Source organism: Aspergillus niger (assembly GCF_000002855.4).
Source record: "Aspergillus niger supercontig An01".
Classification (NCBI taxonomy): Eukaryota; Fungi; Ascomycota; class Eurotiomycetes; order Eurotiales; family Aspergillaceae; genus Aspergillus; species Aspergillus niger.
The window spans coordinates 2691137-2710381 of NT_166518.1; the positions used below are offsets into that span (position 1 = coordinate 2691137).

Consider the following 19245-nt stretch of genomic DNA (forward strand, 5'->3'; position numbering starts at 1 on the left):
GAAAGTATAACAATCCGTACTATTCTCGCTATTATAGTAGATTTAGTTTCTTCCCACGAGTCATGGTCGAATGGGGTCTTTAAGCTGCTTATCTCCCCGATCTCGCCAACTGGCAGGCTCATCACGCAACTGCACCCCTCCAAATGACGCCATCTCCACCAATGCACCATCTCCCGCTTGGCTTAGGAGCATTGATCAACTGCAAAAATGTAGACCGTATTGCATGAAGAATACTATCCAGACATAAACTCATTATGGCCCATTATCATTACCTCAATTATTGCATGGCTCTTGCATGGCTCTTGCACGTTCAAAGACTATCCAAATCACTCACGATGAAGCAATTGAAGTCCTAAATCGCAACCTGGGACACGGCTGACTAGCCAAGGAATCGCACTCGATCTAATCATGCATGAAGGACCCTCGCCTAGACTGGTTAGTATCTGATCACACGCGGCGTGAAGTGCAGAACATGAGTGGTCTGCCATGAGGAGGTCCTTGCATTGATGCTCCGTTATCTCTCGTCGCGAGATATCTTGGAAATGGCGTGCCTTGGGTTGGTGGCTGCGAGCTCGCAGCTCGCAGCCTTTAAAGCTTCCGATCGCGGCCTACTACGAGGAAGTATGGGAGTCTGCAGTTTCTCTACCTACTACCGGTAATATGGCACCTCGAAAGGATGTCAGTCAAGAGACTGCCGATCAATTCGATCAGCGGCAGGACTCAGACTCTTCGCAAGGCCTTGCCTCTCCGAAGGACAAAGCTCAGGTCCATACACGCCCGTACGAAGATGCGACGGATGAGACCCTTGACAATCCCTTCGCCGACCCTGAAGTTGCGGAGCGCTATGCTCTCATCTACGAGAAAGCGCAGTACGAGTGTCGGCACGTCTTTGACCCAACACTTACATGGACAGCGGAAGAGGAGAAAGCACTCGTCCGGAAATTGGACTGGAGAGTGTGTCTATGGGCTGTAGGTTAATGCGATCCTTGCTTTACTTGGAAGTATGCTCACTACGGGTGATAGTGCGTGATGTTCTTTGGCCTTCAGGTTGACCGAGGAAATCTTGTCCAAGCTGTATCGGACAATTTGCTGGATGATCTTGGTCTCACCACGAATGGTGAGCGCATCGCTTCATCTACCTACTAGGTCTCTGACGTGTGCAGACTACAATACCGGAAACACAATCTTCCTTGTCGCCTTCCTTCTAGCCGAGTTGCCTTCTCAATTGGTGTCAAAGCAGATGGGTCCCGATCGCTGGATTCCCACGCAGATGACTATCTGGTCAATCGTTGCTGCAGCACAGGCTGCTTTAAGTGGAAAGAAATCTTTCTATGCAACGAGAGCGTTGTTGGGGATTCTTGAGGTGAGTGAAATGCCCTTGATTGAGAGGTCTTTCTAACCTGTACAGGGTGGTTTTATTCCTGACATTGTCCTCTGGTTATCTTATTTTTACACTAGTCGAGAACTACCAACTCGGTTGAGGTGAGATTCTACCTCTTCTATCTCACTCAGCCATTTACTCACAGTCATAGTATTTTTTGGACTGCTCTATCTTTAACTACTATCATTACCTCGTTCCTCGCATTCGGTATTCTCCACATGCGTGGTGTTCAGGGCATGGCTGGCTGGAGGTATGCATCGTGCTTTCCCTTGCTCTACAAGTCTAATAGAACCTACAGGTGGCTTTTCCTAATCGAAGGCCTCATCACTCTTATTATTGGCCTGGCATCCTACTTTCGTATGCCTGCCTCCGCTGTCGACACCAAGAAATGGTTTCGTCCAAAGGGGTGGTTCACAGACCGTGAAGTCAGCATTGTGGTTAATCGGGTTTTGCGCGACGACCCCTCGAAGGGTACGTTTCTGTTAGACCCTCTCCACTTTTGATTTTAATGCTCACATGCATCAGGCGACATGCACAACCGGCAAGCCATAACCCCGCGTCGTCTCTGGAACTCCCTCCGAGACTATGACATCTGGCCAATTTATCTTCTCGGACTAGTGGTTTACATCCCTATGACACCAATGACGTCCTATATCACTCTGATCCTCAAGGGTGTGGGGTTCGGCACCGTAAGCCTGCTGATCTCTACAAACTCAATATTGCATGCTAATTCAAGATCAAATAGTTCACTACGAACCTTCTTACCATCCCCTATAGTGTCGGGCACATCATCTGTCTGCTAGCCCTCACTCGTCTCAGCGACTGGCTGAAAGAGCGCTCCCTGGTGGCAATGATCCAATCCATATGGACATTACCCTGCGTTATAGCCCTCCGGTTCTGGCCTGGTACTATGACCAACGCATGGGGGACATATGCCATCGTGACCGTGCTACTCTGCTATCCCTACTGCCACGCTATCCTGGTGGGATGGTGTTCGAAGAACTCTAACAACGTGGGAACACGAACTATTTCAGCAGCATTATATAACAGTGAGTCAGCCTCTTCCACCTTAGTATATTACGAAGGACTATCTCTCATAGACTTTCATAACAGTGTGCGTCCAACTCGGCGCCATAATCGGGAATAACATCTACCGGGCGGACGATAAACCCAAATACCATCGCGGAAATTCCGCTCTCATAGGGATCAATATCCTCGCTATATTGCTCTTTATTGCCACAAAAATATACTATATCTATAGAAACAAACACAGGGAGCGCGTCTGGAATGCAATGACCGAAGAGGTTAGTGTTGTTTCATGTTGGTATAATAGTCAGCTAACTTGCCACATAGGAACGACAGGATTACTTGCAGAACACGAGAGACACGGGAAGCAAGAGGTTGGATTTCCGCTTTGCACACTAGTAGTTGCTTTATATCTATCCCATACCGTGGCAATGTAAACACCAGCCAAGCGTTGCACTGTTACACAGATCTACGGAGCAGACATGAGCCCAATCGGGTTAATCCCGAATAGTAGGCAGATGACTTGTGGGTGCCTTCATGTCCAAGTCCACAAAAGTTAAATGTGGACAAAGCGAACAACAGAACTATCATGCCCAAGTCTGTGTTACCATTATCATTATAAATTCAATGTTCTCTTTTATGTTACACAACCATCTATCTAGGACTCATACTATAAGTCAGTTACGACTGTAGCTTATGAATTGTAATTCTGACGGTTTCCACAACCTGGATCGGTAGCTCAGTGGTAGAGCGTAGGATTGCAGATCCCGAGGTCACGCGTTCGAACCGCGTTCGGTCCTTTTTTTGCTCTGTTTGCCTCGGTCCATCCATCCGCTGGAATATGAGGCAGAGGTGTATTTATGCTTTTATTCAATCTTTACCTTTTACCTTCTTATATTTAATATTGCATATTGTTTTATTTAATAGAGAGAACAATAGGGGAAGGGTGAGGTGGAATAAAGTACCATTCACTGCTAGGCATTAAATTGGGGTGATTATTTGTGCCATGTGGGAATTACGATGAGCGCATGATATAGTCATGTTAATTGTTGAAACAATGCGTCAGGTCAAACTTGAAGTAGTAAAATGCTTTACTTAGCCTAGTACTGGAATTGCAAGATCCTAGTTAAGGCCGTCAAGTACCATGGGTAGGAACATCATTATGATAAGTGTCTGCCGTATTACCGACGTGTCCCAGGAACATTAGACCCGTCTCGTTTCTGTGAGGATCCGGCCTCGCATTCATCTAAGCTTATAAGGAATGCGCATTCTACTTCTCTTAACTCAGAATCTTAGTCTTTCACCGGATAGCCTAGCGGTATTGAATTCCAGTGATTTCACTTCTGAATCGTACTAGGAGCGGGTTCTGACGGTTTCTATCCCCTCTTGACTCCTTTACTTCGAAACATCTTCATCGAGACCTCTTCTATCAACAAGTAAATCCACTGCCTTCGACAATGTCTCGAATCACGTACTTCCCCGATAGGCTCTGGCACGGGGTAACCCTAAATTTCCCGGAGAATGACCTACATTCTCTGCCTCCCTCATCGTGGACAGCAACACTGAGGATTAGCGCCGGGCTCGATACATCTGCTCAGCAAGAAGCAGAGAAAACGGGGCAGATCCCTATCGGCTACGCAACCCGAAATATCCCGCAGAATGGCCTCCATTCTCTGCCTCCTTCATCGTGGACAGTGACACATAAGATTAGCGAAAAGTCCCATGCATACACTCAGGAAGAAGCAGAGGAATGGTGTCAATTCCCTCTCGCCAACGCAAGATTCGAGTGTGAAAACGTCGAGGACTCAAACGAGAAGGCTATTCTTAGGGTGTTCATGGAAATCCCTTGTGTGGACACTAATTGTCCTGCCGCCCCCCGGGGGACTTATGGGACCCCCAATTGCGTGAGAATAGCTGTTGGTGCCCACAAGCTCCTGACCTTCCACAATGCTAAGTACTCCCCAAAACTCATTCAATACAGGGAAGAGCCGCAGACCGAGAATCGCCGTTTCTTCTTGCCAGGTGGTAACATATATTACATGATTACCAATAAGCTCCCTGGAATTCCTCTAGGTAATGGGCTCCTCAGCTACACTGAAGACGGGAGAACCTTCGAGGAAGGGCTCTTCTGGAGACTTCCTCGGGTTGAAAGGGATCGGATTCGCACCGCGTTCCAGGTCGCGTATCTGTATGTGCTTTTCATGATTCATATTAGTTGTGTTTATGTATTAACGATATCAAACAGTGAGCATATCACAAGCAAAGCAACTGCTGTTCCTTCATCCCTAAGCTGGATGCTCTGGGATAAAGTATCAGGAAATATGTAAGATCTGCAGTAGCAAGGATCTGTTTGGTTCATACTAATCTATATTTAAATAGTTATATTCAAGGCACCTTCGAACCGCTTGATCTGCGGGATATAGCGCCAACGCTCTATTATAAGTTGGATTATTACGGACCAAAGGTGCTGGATATTTGGGGCCTGGCCATAGCTCCGAAAGGAGAGGTTGATTACAACGTTCCTATAGCCGGACTCGAACAAAGGGGTTGGCTTCTTTGAACTTCAATCTACCTATCCAGCTACAGGGGCGGGAAGCCGCATCTGGTTTTTATTTTTAGGGATGTTGCTTGTCACGTTGGTGAAGGGACTTTATTTAGCAAAGGCTCCCCCCAGCGATGAGCTCGCACCTTAACGCGGTGCGGTGGCTTAATAGCCTGAGTGGAATTCGGGTGAAGCCAAGAAGAACTTACGTATTTCAGCAGCCTATTTTTATCAGTGCAGATAGTTTAGTTTGGGTCTCTAAACCAACTGAGGAGTTAGGTATAGCCTTCAATATATTAGTGTTTTCGAAAGAAAGAAAGAAAACAAATCGAGGAGTAATAATACAAAGATATCCCCTTATACAGTAGATATTGATAAGTCCTGGCCTTATCGCCTTATGTAGCACATTAGAGATAGTATCTATACGGTAAATGTTGGTTGGAAAATGGCACTCGGCTGAGGAGATTTAGCAGCTAATCTTGAGGATAATATTCAAGAAATAGTTATAAGATACTATATTCCGGGTCCGTAGTTTGTTTCGCACTGGCTAGCTACCGATGGTCAAAGATATCTGGTAGCGAAAATGCAAAGGAAAAACACCGTAAGTGAAGAGAAAGGGGATAGAAGCTTCTTGGCTATGAATTGTAAGTGGTCTAAAGATATCAGCGAGAACCCTTGGATGTGGATCTGAGGAACTGAGACTGAATTTAAGGCTGCAGCCTGGAGTCTCCAGCCTCCACTCGAAGGCAATTTCATGCTCGATCTTCATTCGTACTCGTTCCTACATCCTAATGCAGAAGAGTGAGAGTTTCTGGACCCTTAAACCGGGGAATCTAGTGCCGCCCCACATGTTTCCGATCGCTCGTTTTCGTTAATTTCTTACCCGATTAAGTTAACTGAACGACTGAAGAGTATGTAGTTATGCTCTGCGACCTAGTCGTAGGGCTGGAGTACTTCTATATAAACCATCATGCGACCTCTAGAAAAAAAACTCCGAAAGAAGTACTATCATCGGCTCAAAGACAGGGAATATCACACCATGTATAGTGGTACCAGCCTTTTCGCGACGCTTGTTCTAGCAGCCAGCGGCGTGGCCAGCGCCCTCGACTGCAAATGTGTAAGTTTTCAGACGAGTTATACATTCTTATTCTACTATATATGGTACACTAATCACCGCCATCATTATAATTACCCTGCAGTCCCCCTCCGACCCATGCTGGCCATCTACAGATCAATGGACCTCTCTCAACCAAACCGTATCCGGAAGACTTATCCGAGCGGTACCAGCAGCATCCGTCTGCTATCCTAACGAGCCCAACTATAACCCAGCAGCTTGCACGTCTGTCCTGGGCAACTGGACCACATCAAAATTTCATGCCTCAGACCCAGTCAGCGTCGATGACCCGGTCTGGTCCAACAACAGCTGCAATCCGATCTACCCTGATGGAACTAGCATCACAGGAAATGTGCATGCGGAGCAGGAAGGCTGCAGTATTGGTAACTACCCGGTCTATGTGATCAATGCCACCGATGCTAGTCACATCCAGGCTGGGCTACAGTTTGCGAAGGAGTGGAATTTGCGACTGAATATCAAAAATACCGGCCATGGGTCTGAGCGCAGTATTAATCATGGAAGTTTGTCGTATGTTTCTCATTTCAGTCTTCGATACATACTAGAATCGTTGCTAACGGGTACATAGTATCTGGACCCATCACTTGAAGAAGATCCAATTTCACGAGCACTTCCAGCCTGGCCAGTGCAGCAAGATCAACTCCACCGCGGAAACTGCGAACCAGACGAGGACGATGGCTGCTACTCTCGGGGCTGGTGTGCAGGACGGTGAACTTTTTGCCGCACTCGCTAAACACAATGCCACGGCTGTCGGCGGAACAAACATGGTAAGGAAGGAATTTTCTGGCAGAAATGAGGCAGAGCCCCTGACAGAAAATCTAGGACGTCGGAGTCGTGGGCTGGGCGACCGGTGGTGGCCATGGCCTGGCCACTGGCACATACGGCATGGGCGCAGACAACATCATCGAAGCGGAGATAGTCACCCCAGCAGGCGACCTCGTCACCGCGAACGCTTGCCAGCACGAGGACCTCTTCTGGGCTATTCGTGGAGGCGGAGGCGGCACCTACGGTGTGATTGTCTCGGTCACTGTCAAGGCGTACCCCATGCCTCTGGTAACCATGGTCAACCTTTCCCTTACCGCCAAGAACACAACCAGCGAGCATGAATGGTACCGACTCGTTGCGAAATCTCACAGTTACCTTGCTGAGCTTCAGGTGAATGGTGCTCATGGTTACTACACCATGAGCAGCTCCCCGCAGCTAAATCTGAATGGTGCTCTGCTGTTGTACAATGCGAAGAACGGCACTGCTGAGAGGCTCGTCCGTCCTTTCCAGAATTTCTTGAAGACCCAAGAGACTATTGCGAGCAGCACGGTTGCGCCAATGATGACGCTGCCTTTTTATGATGTCGTGCAGATGATGCCTGCCATTGAAACGGTCGGCAAGACGCAAGGTGTTCGGGCATCACGGTTCATCCCACGCCGGGCTGTCAAGGAAGATGTTGAACTTCTAGCCGATACATTGGAGGCCATCATGTCTCGCAAGGATCATATTGATGTAAGTAACCCTCTTATGACCCTGTCCCGTGCCCACCATAGAAAACGTTTTCTAATGAAACAATATTGGATGCAGGGCGTATCCGCTCCTTCAATCTCCGGCACCATGACTGGCAGTTCCACCCCAGTCGACAACGCTCTGAACACGGCTTGGAGAGATTCAGTCGTACACCTGATCGTCCAACAAACCTGGAATGAATCCCTTCCGTCAGCCTTGGCCGAACAAACCATCTACAATATGACGTACGGCAGGGGGTATGCCCTTCGGCAATTGGCCCCTGATACTGGATGCTATTTCAACGAGGTAGGCAAGATTCCAAAAATCAAAGTAAAGGGATATACACGGACTAAGTTTGACATATGGGGCTAACGTATTCATTGTTGTTGTTATAGGCAAACCCATTCGAGCCAGAGTGGCAGACTTCGTTCTTCGGATCGCATTATCCTCGACTCCATGCGATCAAGAGCACATATGATCCCGAGGGCTTGCTTTGGTGTCGTCATTGTGTTGGTAGTGAGGCATGGAAGGAGCAGGTGGATGGGAGGTTGTGTCGGGCGTTCTAAGATTTATCTAGTAGCCGGTGTACTAGTAGTGTAAGAATAGTAGTAGTATGAATATATAAGGAGACATCAACATAGAGAAAGGGGTTTATCACAGGAAGTTACACATCGGCAAATGAAGGAATAAGACTCTATCCTTACTTACTACGCTAGAAGAGTCAAGATAATATTCCATGCATAATTGATTATGGTGCTGGGTCTATAAAACAACATTGCTGTCAAGTTATTGGATATCAGAGGTTTTCATCAAAAGACGATCTGAAGCCTGGCCATAAAATGATCATATACTAAAATAATTATCCATTTTTCAACGATTAGTCAGTGTGGCCGAGTGGTTAAGGCGATAGACTAGAAATCTATTGGGTTCGCCCGCACAGGTTCGAGTCCTGTCGCTGACGTTTCTTTTTTCTTCTTTTTCCCCCTTCCCATTTGGTAGAATTCATCACTAGCGGAGTTGAACTAGCACTAAGGCACCGGGATTCCACAAGTTGCATACCTATTCTCCGTCTTCAGTGTCAATTTGTTTCCCTATATCTGATTGTGTTGCCAATTACTTCCTTTGGTAAATCCGTACGTGGTGTTGGATTACGAACACCGAAATCACAACTACGTCAAGTCCTTTCACAGACGTTCGATCTCTGGGAAACGTCCGCTCATCATGCATTTTGAGATACTGTGACTCGGAGGAGGAGGGGGAAGGGCGGGCACACTTGACTCTGCGGCTTTGTTCTAGACCACTCCACTGGAGCTTTCGTATCTGAGTTGTCCTGGAATTGGTGTCTCAAAAACGGTTTTGTGAACCGTGTGATGAAAAAGCGACGAATTTTAGAAATACTAATTGGCTAGAGCTTGACTGACTTCCTTATTGTTCTCATACAGCATACTTTTTTCAACCCGAGGATTTATAACCGTGTGCGATGCTCAACACCACAAAGTATAAGGGGGGCTCAGCTGAGCCATATAACGCTACAATAAAAAAACATTACACCTCAAGCCTTGAACACGAGCGGACCTAGACCATTGCTCTTCCGAACGATGTATACAGAACCATGGGTTTGAGTAACGAAGCATAGATTTAGGATTCGAAGAATACGGTCTACCCGCCGCAAGATACGATCGTGCTGCTTATTTAAACCCTACCGACATGGATACCATCTCCTTCAGATTAGTGTCAAGATTATTGTACTATTATCCTATTCACGTTTCAAATTTCGATCAGACTCACCGACACTTTGCCGTTCGCCTTTTGCATGATGTCGGGCCTTGAAGTGCTAGGCGCCATCGCTACTGTCATATCTTTGATCGACACCTCGGTCAAGATATACGACAGTGCAAAAAAAGATATTAAACTATCCGAGACGTTTAATACTGTCGGAAGACGGCTTCCAATCATCCTTGCCACGCTTGAGACATGCAAAAGTAATCTAGAGCCTGAAAAAAACGTCATGGCCGACGATGTTTGTCGCGCATTGGAGAAAATCCTGGCCTCCTGTCATGAGAAGGCCAGAAATCTGCGGGATATCTTTAAAAATACCATCCCAGGCGAGAAAGATATGTGGTATAGACGATATGTCAAAGTTTTCGAGCGTCTCGGGAAAGGAAACAAGGTCGAAGAACTCATGCTTGCCATAACCCAAGAAGTCCAAATCATAGTCAACCAACATGCTGTCAATTCGGCCACGCCACAGCAGAAGACTGAGCTTGAACGTATCGTCGAAGAGATGAGGTCTCTCCCGTCATCCATTCTAGGGGAGGAAAGTGTAGCCACGAGCTTTGTTGCCTACGGAGGAACTATGAATGTACACACAGGAGATGGGGAGCACAAAACTGTCACTGACCACGGGAGGATGTATATTGGCACAAATCAGACATTCGGTAAGGAGTAGACCCAGTATCACGATGAAACTTTGCTTTGCTGGAATCATGACCGAAGGGGAGGCTTTTCTTTTCGCGTCCCGTGGAGGTAACCTGCAGTGGGCAGGCCCTTGATTACATACATTGATTAGCTTTGCTGCTTCATGGTCACTTGGAGATTGTTTTTCCGAACTGTACCAGAAGACTCTTTCGTTCTCCCTAACCATTACTAAATAGTCACCAATCACGAACAATTGGCTGCCACAAGAATGCCAGGGTCGGAGCTTATCCAAGTTGGAGAAATTTCCAGTGGTGCGTTGAAATCTGCCACGAGTGTGCATAAAGCCATAGGCAACAAAGCACGCTTGAAACTTCTGTACGGTCCATTTTACGAGTCCATGCTGAGCTGGAAGAACAACGTCATCAAGATTCCCGACTTGCACAAGCTCCTTCAGGGACCAGTCGAACATCCTGATCGAGTCAAAGTTCTGAATGGCGAGGAAAGACACCATCCAGTTTCCCGGGATCTGGACCGTTCCAGCGCATGTTGGCTGAACCTCCTGACCGAGCTGGGATGTATCCATTCAGAGTGGCGCTCGCAACAGGAACATGATCGCAGCTATCGTTTTGCCTTGACCCAAAGTGGATTGGTAAAAGATGCCTATCGCGTTCCAGAGTACCAACACTGGCTCAAAGCAACCCTCCTACATTCCCTGACAGATGTAAATCATGAACTTGTCGCCACAGACCGGGTAGTGGCCTTTCCATTCACGAATGAGGAAGTTGCTGTACTTTGCGGCATCTTCGGTGCCGGCGTAGCCGGTTGCTATTCGGACGGAAGCTATCGCGCTCGACTGGGAAACACAACGCTGTTCATACGCACCAACTTGAATGGAATTACCATGGCTCACTTTGAGGGGAGGCTTCATGCGACTCCGGAACAGTGGAAACAGTATCGTCTCCAAGTGCTCGGTACTGATGTCTCGCCACTGCATGCATTCAAGACAGCTCTCCTAGACAAGCCGCGGAAACGATATGTGATTTTCAAAGTGATAGAGCATATAGAGCTGGCCATTCATGAAACCATTAAGATGGTCGCAGGTGGCACGTTCAACCCACGGTTTCCTCTCGCGATTGCCAATCTGAAAGGGGAACTCCGTTTGATTCTCGGAGCAATCGGAGTGGCGTTAACTATATATCCTAACGAAGCCGAAAAGGGAGAGAAGCTGTGGCTTTCATTTCTCCAAGATACGCAACGAATGTCGTTCAAAGAAAAGATAGAGCGCATAGCCATAGGACCGACTTCTAAGCTGACCCAGCGCATAAACACGTTTTTGGGTGCACTAGGGGAAGACTGGGGGACATTCAAGGTCAGATTGAAGTTGTGTACGGTAGGTGATATTCTCTACATCTTCAACGTATATGATCTCCCTACATATGGACGACGTTACGCCCTCATTTGCACCATGACCCACCAGCTCCTGTATGCAATCTCTGAGTGGTCGACTGCTACGGTTGTGGCTCCGAGCAAAGACCGAGAAGTATTTGAAGGGTGCAATTTTGGTGATCGGATTTTCTTTGCTTGAGTAGTAGGAGCGAAAACGACTTTAACTGCTACATTTAACTTATGTTTTGTGCATGACAGTATGCCGAATTCGCCATGTTAGTTGGTCTGCCCGTAGTCCCACACCTGCGGTAGCGGTGGATAGCCTCACGAGACTACTTAACGATTACCACAGCACAGGTTCTACCAACGTCGGCCAGATCGAGGGATATCCGTCGGGTATTAGTTCTCATAAGGATACAACAAACCTAGCCTATTATTTACTGCTCAGCCTGATTCTCCACTTGCGTTTCACCTCAAGGAATCGAAAGAGCCAATCAACCCCTCCGATGGCGTCAGCAACGAGCTCTCTCTCGCAACCCTTTAGCGCAGGTACACCACGCGTCGCCATCCATGGCCCCTCACTATCAACCCATTGACCAATAATTGAATCTACAACGTATACTGACCCCGTAGTATACCTCCGCTCCTACAGAGCACTCATGTCTATTGCCCCTCATCGTCGCATTCACATAACAGTAGCACTCCCCCAGACCGGAAGTTCCATCTCCCCTCGAAACTTATATCCCCCAACCCCTTCTCCTCCCCATGAACAAACAAACAGACACACTCCATTATAAACCTCAACCAGAAATGACAATTAGATTCCTCCAATCCACATCACCCACACCATCACCCACCATGCCTCCCGCACCCCGCCCCAACATCCTCTTCATAATGGCCGACGACCACGCCTCTAAAGCCATAAGCGCCTACAACACCAACATCAACCACACCCCCAACATCGACCGCCTCTACCATGACGGCATGAAATTCAACCACTGCTACGTGACCAACTCCATCTGTACGCCCAGCCGCGCAACAATCCTCACAGGCACCCACAACCACGTGAACGGGGTCATGACATTGGACAGTAAGATCAACAAGCACCTGCCCAATGTCGCAAAGCACCTGCGCACCGGCGGCTATCAGACCGCCATGATCGGCAAGTGGCATCTAGGCGAGGGAGAGGACCATGAACCCTCAGGGTTTGATTATTGGAGCGTGGTACCAGGACAGGGGAGGTATTTTGATCCGGAGTTTATTGAGATGGGTGGAAAGAAGGTCGTCGAGCCAGGCTATGCGACGGATGTGATTACGGATAAGTGTTTGGGGTGGTTGAAGGAGAGGAACAATGGGGTTGGGGAGAAGAAGCCGTTTTTCCTCATGTGTCATCACAAAGCACCGCATCGGTCGTGGGAGTGTCATCCCGCTCATCGGGGATTGTATCAGGAGGATGTGGTGTTGCCGGATACGTTTGACGATGATTATAAGAACCGGGCGAAGGCCGCAGAAGTTGCTAAGATGCGGATTGAGAGTGATATCACGTACTTTGATTTGGGGCTGGTGCAGCCTGAGGGAGGTGCAGAAGTTGGGGAGCTGTTTGGGAGCCGGTCGACTGATAGGAAGATTCCGAATGTTTCTGATGCGGATATCGAGGGGTTTCGGTTGATTGATAAGGACACGGCGGAGGTGTTTACATTCAAGAGTAATGAGGAGCTGCGCCGGTTCAAGTATCAGCGGTATTTGAAGAGGTACTTGCGGACGATTCACTCGATTGATGAGAATGTGGGAAGGTTGTTGGATTATCTGGATGAGGAGGGGTTAGCGGAGAACACGGTGGTTATTTATACCTCCGACCAGGGATTCTTCCTGGGTGAGCATGGCTGGTTCGACAAGCGGTTCATGTATGAGGAGTCATTCCAGATGCCGTTCCTTATCCGGTACCCCAAGCTCATCAAGCCGGGCTCGGTTTGCGATGATATTATCTCCAATGTGGACTTTGCGGCGACTTGGTTGGATCTTGCTGGCCTGCGGATTCCCTCGTACATGCAGGGGGTGTCGTTTGCTCCGCTGCTCAAGGGGGAGACGCCTGCGGATTGGAAGCAGGTCGCGTACCATCGGTATTGGATGCATCGGGATCCTATTCATAATGCGTATGCTCATTATGGGGTCCGCAATCAGCGGTATAAGCTGATTTATTGGTATGCGGAGGGTTTTGACCTACCGGGAACGCAGGAGGGTGGGCAGCCGAAGGAGTGGGAGCTGTTTGATTGTGAGAAGGATCCTCTTGAGCTGTTTAATGTGTATAAGGACGCGAAGTATGCGGATGTGGTGGTTGAGTTAACGAAGCTGTTGGATGAAACGATGCTGGAGATTGGAGACACTCCGGTGCATTGATGGATGTATGTATGGTATAGTTAGGGGATTAGAATATATCTAGATAGAGCAAGAAAGGTGCCTATATTAGAGCTACTGAGACGGTGGCAAGTTAGACTGCAGTAGGAAGTTAGCAGGAAGTGATAATAGAGTGAGCTTAAGATTGAGCCATGTATAGGACTCTATAGTACTAACTGTATAGTGGAAAATGACCATAGAATTCCATAGTAGAGTGGTGCCTAGTCCGAAGAACCAATCAGTATGATGGCATCCCTTTCTCAGAATATCCTAGAACATCTCAACCAGTAGTGTTCGAAAGAAAGACTAAATGAGATGGGTAAGTGGCAAAATATGTCGAAGAACTAACCGCTAGACCAAAATCGATAAACCGCTCTTGGCTAGCTAGGCGACGGAGAGATATGTGTCCCAACAAAATACATTCGGCTACTACACATATTGCGGTGTCCATTAGTGTGTTATTCCAACTCCTCGTTACGTCGTGGCCCCCATCGGAGCTGCTCCTTTTGCTCAAAGTTGATAGTAGCCCTCGTGGTTGCCGCCTTCTATTGAGTCGTACACTTCCAATTAGACGACGATATATTGGCAGGGTGTGAGCGATTGAATATCTCAAGGCAAGGAAACACACTGCTGTCGCCTTCAAGCCAAGCACATAGTTGTGAAAAGCGGGATTCGTCCTCGTACCATTCGTAGGTACATTAGAGTAAGGCACCGTTAAGCTAGGGTACATCTTCTGGATTTTGTCTAAGGGGTCCAGGATCATACCACCATCAGATAACCAGACCAGTCCCACCATAGCCAAGACTTTGACAACTTAGGCAGACACGAGTACGCGCCAGCTAAGTCTTGGTATGTAGCCAACAAGTTGCACAATTCACCGCCGTTTGCTCTGTGCTGAAGTTGACTATGTTAAGGGTCAGAGTTGAGGTTTTGATTCGCATGCAGGCGTATAAGAGATCTAGTTCCGAGCGAGCAACCTAAGCAAATCACTAAAGGCAGAAAGGCAGTTCGAGGTTGAATATGAAGTAATTTCGGGTTCAACTGTACCATGGACATTTTCAGATCTCATATTTTCGAACACGAAATACGAGAAAAATGCATATTACCCCCTCCAACGCGGATGCACCGGACCAGCCCAAGCCCGAGACCGAGTTGAGTGCCTCCGTAGCCGACAATTTTGAACGGGGCATGGTACACACCCCCTAGAAAATCCCGGAAGCAGATGGCTTGCGAATCCCGCTTTGCCAAGAAAGACAGATAAGTTAAGCTCATTTATGGGTGGATAATTGTGCTTGACTCTGAGAATAGTCTTGGAATCCCGCGAATACCACCAGCCTTGAATCTCTTAGCCCTCTTGGATATGCTCCACTCTAGCGTTCCTCAACACCCATGAGAACCTCTGAATCATGCCCTCTGCTTCGTGGAAAATTATTCGTTGATAAACTCCGTGTCTAAAGCAGTTTGTCCTTGCAGGGCCATGGCCCTACAGGATGATCGACATGGCTGCTTCGCTTGGGCGAAAAGGCGCGAACCAGTGATGCAGCATGTATTAGCTACGGTCGTATAATGATGCTCGACAGAGTGCAGTGATTAGCTCCAACAAAACGAATCATATCAATTAACCGGCGGTTGAAACCGCCCGGAGTTCGAAAACACTTAATATCAGCGAGTTTCTTGGCAGACAGAAGTCCAGTCTAGAGCTGACCTCGACACGGGTAACATTTATGTGACAAATGAACTGATATTATGGAGCAGGTATTGATTAGAATGCTATGGACAGCATCACTTTCTCAACCAGTGTGATCCCCTGGAAGTACAATGGGGTTGAAGTTTCACACTTTCTTGGATTCAGGTTAGGGTTGGTGCCGACCCACTGCGGGCCCGGAAGATGAAGAAATTGAAGGCGAGAATAGAACGATTCCTGCGACGCCACCATATCATCCAATCGCATTACCCCATGGGCATCTAAGACAAAAGGTGGTCGGCTATCGAAGAAGCTGGCATGATCGCATAACTATCGGAATTCGGAAGAATGTCTGCGTTCGTGCGCACAACGACGTTCCTAAAATTTATCCGATGATCAGCCGAGGAACCGGGGTCGAACCCCTGAAAGGAATCTCGCCGAAAGGATCAATCATATTGATTCGCGGACCCTGTAAAGTGCCCTAAAGGGTCTTTGCCAGAGTCTCGATAGTGGGATCGGCACTGGCAGTTTCTAGTCTCGTCAATGCGGCCATTTCCGACCGATCCGTAGTGCTGGTGGGTCCCAAAGCAGTCTATATCGATATCATCACCAAATTCCAAGGACCATGGGATGACGAGTATGCATTGGCACTGAGAATTGCCGAGATCATGCCCCCGTCCTGGGAGTGCATCCATCAAGCATGTTGCGACAGAGTGAAACAGCGTGGATAAGCCGGATGGGGCAGATGGAGGAAGAGAGCGAGACACGGCATCAGCAGTGGAGATGCCGAGAAGTGCCGAGAGCCGCCGATGCTTCGACCTTCAGCCCAAGCGTCAATCCATGCCTTCTTGGGACGGGGTTGGCCGGACTGTAAGCCCGTTAGCGTCTGAGATACGCCGGATGACACGAACCTTGGTGCTTACCAATGCTGTGATGCATGCAGTGCCGGCGGTATCCCTGGCTGAAGCGCCCATCGCCGTTAGAGATTGATACCCGGGTGGATCGGAGGGTCCCCTTGGTCTTTCCACCAATAATGGAGGTATCTCACTGCTTTGTTCAGGAACAGAAGCTTAGCATGGACCAGTCTTTTACGTATAAAACTCTCCAGGACTTCCGTCGTTGAGATGCTCTATCCAACAACACCTCACTCTTCCACTCCTTGTTCTTTCTTTCTGTTGACCAGACCCCGTCCATTCTTTTGACCGAAACCTGTTCTGTTGACCAGAACCTATTCCAACAATCACCATGCACTCTTACCAGCTTCTTGGCCTGGCCGCTGTCGGCTCCCTCGTCTCTGCCGCCCCCGCTCCTTCTCGCGTCTCCGAGTTCGCTAAGAAGGCCTCTACCTGCACCTTCACCTCTGCCTCTGAGGCCAGCGAGAGCATCTCCAGCTGCTCCGATGTTGTCCTGAGCAGCATCGAGGTCCCCGCTGGCGAGACCCTGGACCTGTCCGATGCTGCTGATGGCTCCACCGTATGTGCTCTCAACCGTCTTCCACCCTGGCTATCACGCTAACACCATCTAGATCACCTTCGAGGGCACCACTTCCTTCGGATACAAGGAATGGAAGGGTCCCCTGATCCGCTTCGGTGGTAAGGATCTGACCGTCACCATGGCCGACGGCGCTGTCATCGACGGTGACGGTTCCCGCTGGTGGGACAGCAAGGGTACCAACGGTGGCAAGACCAAGCCCAAGTTCATGTACATCCACGACGTTGAGGACTCGACCTTCAAGGGCATCAACATCAAGAATACTCCCGTCCAGGCCATCAGTGTCCAGGCTACCAACGTCCACCTGAACGACTTCACCATCGACAACTCCGACGGTGATGACAACGGTGGCCACAACACCGACGGTTTCGACATCAGCGAGTCCACCGGTGTCTACATCAGCGGTGCTACCGTCAAGAACCAGGACGACTGCATTGCCATCAACTCTGGCGAGGTACGATATCCCTATCCCACTATCATTCCTTCCATTCATATCGCTAACAATCAAACCCACAGAGCATCTCTTTCACCGGCGGTACCTGCTCCGGTGGCCACGGTCTCTCCATCGGCTCTGTCGGTGGCCGTGATGACAACACCGTCAAGAACGTGACCATCTCCGACTCCACTGTCAGCAACTCCGCCAATGGTGTCCGCATCAAGACCATCTACAAGGAGACCGGCGATGTCAGCGAGATCACCTACTCCAACATCCAGCTCTCCGGCATCACCGACTACGGTATCGTCATCGAGCAGGACTACGAGAACGGCTCTCCCACCGGCACCCCCTCCACCGGTATCCCCATCACTGATGTCACTGTTGACGGTGTCACCGGCACTCTTGAGGATGACGCCACCCAGGTCTACATTCTCTGCGGTGACGGCTCTTGCTCTGACTGGACCTGGTCCGGTGTTGACCTCTCTGGTGGCAAGACCAGCGATAAATGCGAGAACGTTCCTTCCGGTGCTTCTTGCTAAATCATTCCTCCGGAGGCGAGGCAACGTCTGTAGGACGTCTGGTTGTATATATCGATCCACACTTGACATGTACTAGTTAGGTGGTTTTACTGCCATAGTGTTAGTGAATAATAGGAGCTTTGCTCAATATGTGAATTTGTGCAGAAGTAAATGAGTAGACTGATAGAGGTAATGATAAAAGATAGAATTTAATACCAGGTGATGAAGTTAATAACGGGGTGAATTAGGGCGCGTAGGCTTAGGTATATAAGTTGTTATCCCTCACACTCGAAATCTCTTCCTCTTTCTTATATCTTCCAACCTCTGAACCACCAGTTGCCTCCACAGACTAATGAGATCCTTTTATATCGATGCTTGATCTCAGAAGCATCATGTACTATATCTTGATTTTTCATATGTAAGCTTAAGAGCATGTGGAGCAGTGGGCACACAAGGAATCCTTGAAGCAAAAATTAATAGCATACTTCCAGATATCCGGAACATTCCTACATGATTGTTAATGAAGATGACGTTCTCAGTCCACCTTTATCCTAAACATAGAGACCGGACTTGGAGCGCGGCGAATCATTTACGGTCGCAGACGAAAAAGAGAATCCAGTGGAAGCAAGTCATTACACAGATAAAGACTTTACGAACAGAAAACATATACAAGAGCGACTCCTCCAAACTGAGGCTGTGTTCAAAGCGGAACAAGGCAACCTTCCACTTGAGATTCAACGAATGATAGAGCATGACGATATGCTTATCTCAACGGATAGCTCCTATCGAAGGGCCCACGGAGAGCGGCGAGTCCCACGATTCGATGCCAAATGCATGGTTGGCGTTACTCTGCCACAAGCTACCATATTATGACATATAAATGCTATATACCATAGACCTGAAAGGAGTTCGAACTATCCCCTCGTCTTCTAGGTATCAATCACAGAAGAAAACTCAATATGTGTTTTCTCAATATAGCTTTGATATCTACCATGCATGCATGCTCTGCGAGATACCCGGAGCGTCATCCTAGTTGAAGACAGGACCAAACGGCCATACCTCTCATATATAACCCGCCGCGCAGGAGACATGTCCTGCTACTGGGGTGATATTATCATACAGCTAACTGGAATGGACAGGAAGAAGGCTGTATAATACCGGAATGATATACTGCAATGCTTACTGGGCCTACTCAGTATTTTCTTGCGGGTTCCGGGTCGACGATGCATAAGCTCAAGTGGCCACACGTTGGTGATGCCATACGTTACCGGAGGCGCAGGCTGCTACACAATATATCGTTGCCAAATCGCACCAACATGGAGCCGTAGATCAGAGGTCTACGG

The 19245-nt window shown here is 48.4% G+C and overlaps 6 protein-coding genes and 2 non-coding genes across 8 annotated transcripts; all 8 read left to right on the plus strand.

Moving 5' to 3' along the window:
* Window positions 1-408: 408 nt before the first annotated feature.
* Window positions 409-2806, plus strand: An01g11450 (uncharacterized protein; the record flags this gene model as incomplete). The annotated part of the gene is made up of 11 exons (XM_059744176.1): window positions 409-435; window positions 586-969; window positions 1024-1117; window positions 1164-1363; window positions 1409-1482; window positions 1527-1631; window positions 1680-1852; window positions 1907-2070; window positions 2127-2430; window positions 2495-2685; window positions 2735-2806. The coding sequence occupies 11 exons, from the start codon at window positions 409-411 to the stop codon at window positions 2804-2806; spliced, it is 1788 nt and encodes a 595-aa protein (XP_059603325.1).
* A 329-nt stretch (window positions 2807-3135) lies between these two features.
* Window positions 3136-3207, plus strand: tRNA-Cys (GCA). The gene has a single exon. It is a non-coding gene; the product is annotated as a tRNA-Cys (tRNA).
* Window positions 3208-3864: 657 nt separating this feature from the next.
* On the plus strand, window positions 3865-4967 carry An01g11470 (uncharacterized protein; the record flags this gene model as incomplete). Its single annotated transcript, XM_001389521.1, has 3 exons — window positions 3865-4595; window positions 4653-4730; window positions 4787-4967. 3 exons carry the CDS (start codon window positions 3865-3867, stop codon window positions 4965-4967), a joined length of 990 nt encoding a protein of 329 aa, XP_001389558.1.
* Window positions 4968-5988: 1021 nt separating this feature from the next.
* An01g11480 (uncharacterized protein) lies at window positions 5989-8141 on the plus strand (the record flags this gene model as incomplete). The annotated part of the gene is made up of 6 exons (XM_001389522.1): window positions 5989-6066; window positions 6149-6591; window positions 6650-6848; window positions 6904-7578; window positions 7654-7881; window positions 7971-8141. The coding sequence occupies 6 exons, from the start codon at window positions 5989-5991 to the stop codon at window positions 8139-8141; spliced, it is 1794 nt and encodes a 597-aa protein (XP_001389559.1).
* Window positions 8142-8455: 314 nt separating this feature from the next.
* tRNA-Ser (AGA) lies at window positions 8456-8536 on the plus strand. The gene has a single exon. It is a non-coding gene; the product is annotated as a tRNA-Ser (tRNA).
* An 855-nt stretch (window positions 8537-9391) lies between these two features.
* An01g11500 (uncharacterized protein) lies at window positions 9392-11578 on the plus strand (the record flags this gene model as incomplete). Its single annotated transcript, XM_059744194.1, has 2 exons — window positions 9392-10013; window positions 10230-11578. 2 exons carry the CDS (start codon window positions 9392-9394, stop codon window positions 11576-11578), a joined length of 1971 nt encoding a protein of 656 aa, XP_059603326.1.
* A 659-nt stretch (window positions 11579-12237) lies between these two features.
* On the plus strand, window positions 12238-13776 carry An01g11510 (uncharacterized protein; the record flags this gene model as incomplete). Its single annotated transcript, XM_001389524.1, has 1 exon — window positions 12238-13776. The coding sequence occupies one exon, from the start codon at window positions 12238-12240 to the stop codon at window positions 13774-13776; it is 1539 nt and encodes a 512-aa protein (XP_001389561.1).
* A 2926-nt stretch (window positions 13777-16702) lies between these two features.
* pgaI (polygalacturonase pgaI-Aspergillus niger) lies at window positions 16703-17923 on the plus strand (the record flags this gene model as incomplete). Its single annotated transcript, XM_001389525.1, has 3 exons — window positions 16703-16930; window positions 16983-17402; window positions 17465-17923. 3 exons carry the CDS (start codon window positions 16703-16705, stop codon window positions 17921-17923), a joined length of 1107 nt encoding a protein of 368 aa, XP_001389562.1.
* Between the last annotated feature and the right edge of the window lie 1322 nt (window positions 17924-19245).